General features: G+C 36.4%; 1 protein-coding gene across 1 annotated transcript; it reads right to left on the bottom strand.

The window, feature by feature from the left end:
- Window positions 1–2808: 2808 nt before the first annotated feature.
- Window positions 2809–3228, bottom strand: LOC131630522 (uncharacterized mitochondrial protein AtMg00810-like). The gene has a single exon (XM_058901298.1). The coding sequence runs from the start codon at window positions 3226–3228 to the stop codon at window positions 2809–2811; it is 420 nt and encodes a 139-aa protein (XP_058757281.1).
- Window positions 3229–5102: the final 1874 nt, after the last annotated feature.

The raw sequence follows: 5102 nt of genomic DNA, 5'->3' as shown, positions 1-5102 counted from the left end.
TCTGGTGAAAGCTAGGAAGAGGCAATTGATATTGCAATACCCTCTGTGAGTCAACCCTATCGGGCTTGTTACGAAACATTGAGGTCAATGTTTAGTTCAAGTTTGGGGGTGGATTTACTCTTTTGCATTTTTCAATTTTTGTTTATTGTTTCTTTGATTCCCGATTTAGAGTAAGTAGTCCCATAACAAAGTGAGAATCTCAAGCGAAGTATCAACAAGGAAGCAATATGTATAAAAAGTGGTAGGAAGTGAATGTTCAAAATTTTTCAGTTTCACTTTCTTTTTCAATAAGTAACAAAGCAGGTATGAATTTTTGAACTCAAACTCTTAATGTGTGCAATGAAACTTAAGGTGTTAGTAAATACTGTCAGAAGTTCTTTATGGTACATTGTTTGTTGGATCGGCTTAGCCTTAACCATTGTGAGGAAAGCTTTCCATTGTTTACTATATGCAGGAGACCATCAATTATTTTGACTTGTTTGTATCATGCTAAACCATTTGTTGCATCGTTTGTGGAAATCTGTGAAAGTGATTTAGGCAATTGTTTGAATCTGAGAGTTCTTTTAGCCTATTCTAATGTACAACTTATTTGCTTCTGTGAGAGTGTGATCCTTTGCTAACCATTCTTTGAGCTTGAGGTCAAGATAAGCATCATAATATGCACTAAGGAAAATACCTGGTGAGTTTTGATCTCAATAAAAAGTTTTGTTTTGGACCATCAACCATAAAATTTGGTGATGTGTTTTCTCTTTGACCTTTTTAGAAAGTAGGGGAGCATTCATATAATCTAAATACAGGTTGATCTCCAAGTTGGGGAGAGTCACATTCAAAAGAAGAGTAAGTACTTATGGTAATCGGTGGAAGATAAAAGAAGTCGTAGCTTGAAAAAAAAAAGAGAAGTAACAACGTTTGAATATAAAGATTGTTAAAAAAAAAAAGTGAAAAAGAAGAATCAAGCTACGAATGAGTGAAAAAAGATGGACAGGTAAAGGAAGTAGAGTTTTAGAGAAAAAGAAATAAGTTATGAATTGGATGCTTCCCTATATTAGGAACAACCCTTGATTATCTTCTTTTCTTTGAATCTAAACCACATTACAACCATAGAAAGACCTTCTGATTCTCAGATTCCACAAGACTTGATGCGAGCAATTTGGTGAACGTATGATATGGATCTTTGTTGATTTAATTGTTTGGATGAGTGTTTAACCCCTCTTTTATTCATCATACTTTTTGATGAGAGTGATTAGTGCTGATTCAATTACAATTGTGTAGTGTTTTGAACTTCTGGAGGTCATTTGCTTTCAACGTTTGTTTCATGTGGATGTTCTGAGTTTGCAGGTAGAAGAGGAGTATTTGACTTGGTTACTGGATTGAACCACTTGAGAAAAACTTTTTTTTTGAAAAAAACTTGTTGCTTGATTGTCGGTAAACTTTGCTGGAGGTAAGTAATTTTGTTTAGGGACAAACAAAACTCTAAGTTGGGGAGAGTTTGTTAGGAGTAAATTAATGGTAAATTCATGTGTTAATATAAGTGATTTCTTCTCTAAACCAATGCAAAAATGTGATGAATCCATAGGTTTTTATTAAGAATTGAACTGAATAAGTTTAGTTCGTGCGTAAAGCAAATCGAATCACTTGTGGGTGTTATTGTTGCAGGTTTTGAGCTGAATAAGAACTTAAGAAGAACATGAGGAGGAAAGAAAGCTGGAAGTCTCAAAGGCTGAAGAAAAAGATGGAAAGTACAAAGGGCGCGCCGCGAGAGTTCCTAGGCGCGCCGCGAAAATACTTCTGTTTGAGGGGCGCGCCGCGCCAGCCCGTTGCCGCGCCGCGGCCTCGGCGTTAAAAGCCCAAAAATTCTGTTTAAAAGCCCTAGCTTCCAAGAGAAAAAGGGTGGTTAGAGAACTTTTGTGAAGAGCGAAATTAGGAGAGCATTCTGAGATTGCAGCCAAGAACAACAATTGAAGGTGGATTCTTTACCAATCGAAGACATTCTATTGATGAAGATGAATTCCTCCATTGATTCTTGTATGTTCTTCATGTCTATGGAGAGCTAAATCCCTCTTGTTGAGTCTAAGGTAGTAGTTAACCTATGAATATACATTACCATTGATTAATCCCTGTGAACAATTATTTGAATTTATTATCAATAAGAAACCTTGCTTTTAATTTACATCATTGTTGAATCTTTGATCGAAAGAAAGGATTTAACTTTTGCCCTAGGTTACTATATTGATTCAATTGCAATTTGCAGAGATGGAATTGTAATTGGGTTTTCATAATTATCGTTCTTAATTACTATTATCGTTATTGTGATTTGGAGAGATCGAATCTCATACCGGTAAAAGTTATCTAATTTGATTTGCAGACATGGAATCTTATTTGAGGATAAGTGAAGATAATGATTCAAAGGATTGTTCTATTGTGAATTAATTGATAATTGTATAGGATTAGGTTGATGAACCCTAAAGACTCAACATCTTTCTTTATTTGTTAACACAAAGTCCTTTACTTGCTTTTATTTTATTATTTGCTTTTGATATTAGTATAAGTATAAAACAAACCAAACCAAATTTCTTAACTCAAAATAAACAACTATAGAACGGCAGTGATATTAACCAATCCCTGTGGATACGATATATTGCAGAAAATATTTACCCACAAATACTTTCAACACCATGCTCATCTTCAACCTCTTGAACACATCATTTGTGACTCCCTTAGTCAACAGATCAACAACTTGGTCTTCACTTCTACAATATCCCAATTTTAACTTGCCTTCATTAACAAGCTCTCCCAAGTACTGAAACTTCATCTCAATGTGCTTGCTTCTCTCATGTGCGAATTGCATTTTCTGCTCGTATCTGCTATGGGAAACATAATTCTGCAGCCAATAGACCCTTTGACGTATCTTAGGATTCTCTTGACAACTGCCAAGCGAGACACCTTTGGTCTCTCCATGAATCTATTTGCAATATCAACACTAAATGCCAAATCTAGTCGTGTATTGCACAAGTAACGTAATGATCCAATCAACCTTCTGTATTGAGTAGGATTTATGTTCTGCTCATCTTTATTCTTGGACAGCTGTAACCTTGGTTCAACTGGTGTAATGGTAGCATTACAATGCTCCATATCACACTTCTTCAGTATCTCAAGGGCATATCTCTTTTGATGCATAAGCAGTCCTCTTTTAGACTTATGGAGCTTTATGCCAAGGAAGTATGTCATGATACCAAACCAAGGTCACTCATCTCATATTCTTCCATAAGTTCACTCTTGAACTTAGAAATACTCATCTCGTTGTTGGTCGTGATCAATAAGTCATCTACATGTAGACAAATTATGATCACACCTTCACTTGCATCCTTCTTCGCATAAACTCCATGCTCAGATACACATTTCTTAAAGCTAACCTCAACTAGGAAACCATCTATTGGTCTGTTCCAAGCTCTTGGAGCTTGCTTCAAACCATATAGCGCTTTTCTCAACATGTAGAATCATCCCTCTTGATTTTTCACAATAATACCAGGGGTTGTTCTACATACACTTCTTCTTCAAGTGGACCATTCAAAAACGCGTACTTCACATCCATTTGATGGATAAACTAATTGTTTGTTATTAGCAATGCCAACAACTATCCTTATGGTTTCGATCCAAGCAACAGGTGGAAATACCTCATCAAAGTTTATACTTTTCTTTGCAAGAATCCTTTGCAAATAATCAAGTCGTATGCTTGATTATTTCACCTTTGGGATTTGCCTTCACCTTATAGACTCATCTTACACCAATCGGCTTCTTACCTTATGGTAGATCAACTAACTCCCAAGTATTGTTTTTCTCAATCGATTCCAGCTCCTCCTTCATAGTACAAATCCACTTTGGATCACTTAAGGCCTCCTCCGTCTTAATGGATGAAATCATCATCATCATTGATTTTGTTGTCATGGAGTATCTCACAATCTTGGAGTCTTTAAGGAAAGCCTCTTTGCCTAATTGGTTGTCTCACTTTTTCATTCGTTCTGGCTTTTGACACACATTTGTTATGTAGTTTCAAATTCTACAAAATCCAAAAAATCATATGCGTAGCCGTTTAATGCTTTCCTGCAATCAATTAACACCTTCATGTAAGCGGTTAACGTCTGAGTGTAACCGGTTACATGCTGCTCCACCTGCTTCAATTCATCGACCAAAACATCCCGACTAATCATAATCCTCCTTTTTTTCAACATCAAACAACTTGTAACTTCCAGTAGGGTGATACCCCACAAGTATCTTCATTTCCCCTTTGTCATCCAACTTCTTTCTAAGTTGACTTAAAATATGTCGATATGCCATGGAATCGAAAACTATCAAATGGTTTAGATTCAGTTTGAATCTTGACCATGCTTCTTTCGATAATATCTTCTCAAGCTTCTTTGTAGAACACCTATTCAACAAATAGGAAGATGTGGATACCGACTCTCCCCATAATTCTTTCGGAGAGTTCTTACCTTTTAAGATGCTTCTCACCATGTTCATAATCAATCGATTCTTTCTTTCAAAAAACCGTTTTGTTGCGGTGTATAGTGTGGTACTACCCCCATGCACTATCCCCTCTTCATCAAAAAAGTTCCCAAATTCATTTGAGACATATTCGTCTCCACCATCCATTTTGAGAACTTTAAGCTTGTGACTGCTTTGCCACTCAACCATGAACTTGAACTTCTTAAACAATTCAAACACTTCATCTTTTCTCTTGATTCTGCATGTCCATAGCTTTTTACTATAATCGTCAATAAAAGTTACAAAGTACCTATTGCCACCACATGAATCAACTGGAATCGGCCCATATACATCGAATACACCACCTCAAGGTGATGCTTGGTTCTATAACCTGCACCCTTTCTGAATTTACTCCTATGTTTCTTACCTTGAACACACTCTTCACAAATCTCAGCTAGAATTTTGATGGATGGCAACCTGGTTACCAGTTCGTTCCTTTGCAACGCATTGAGGTCTCGAAAATTAAGATGCTCAAGATGATATTTCCACAACCCTTATCTTGAATTGCCGCTGTAGCAAGACACCTATGCTCCATCACCTTCAAATCATCTTGAAAGTTC

This window comes from Vicia villosa, unplaced genomic scaffold (genome assembly GCF_029867415.1).
Source record: "Vicia villosa cultivar HV-30 ecotype Madison, WI unplaced genomic scaffold, Vvil1.0 ctg.000691F_1_1, whole genome shotgun sequence".
Classification (NCBI taxonomy): Eukaryota; Viridiplantae; Streptophyta; class Magnoliopsida; order Fabales; family Fabaceae; genus Vicia; species Vicia villosa.
The sequence above is the reverse complement of the archived record's forward strand: the minus strand, read 5'-3'. Positions and strand labels throughout refer to the sequence as shown.

Excerpts from the sequence above, each read along its gene's own strand:
- LOC131630522 (XM_058901298.1), bottom strand. The coding sequence starts at position 3,228 with ATGACATACTTCCTTGGCATAAAGCTCCATAAGTCTAAAAGAGGACTG.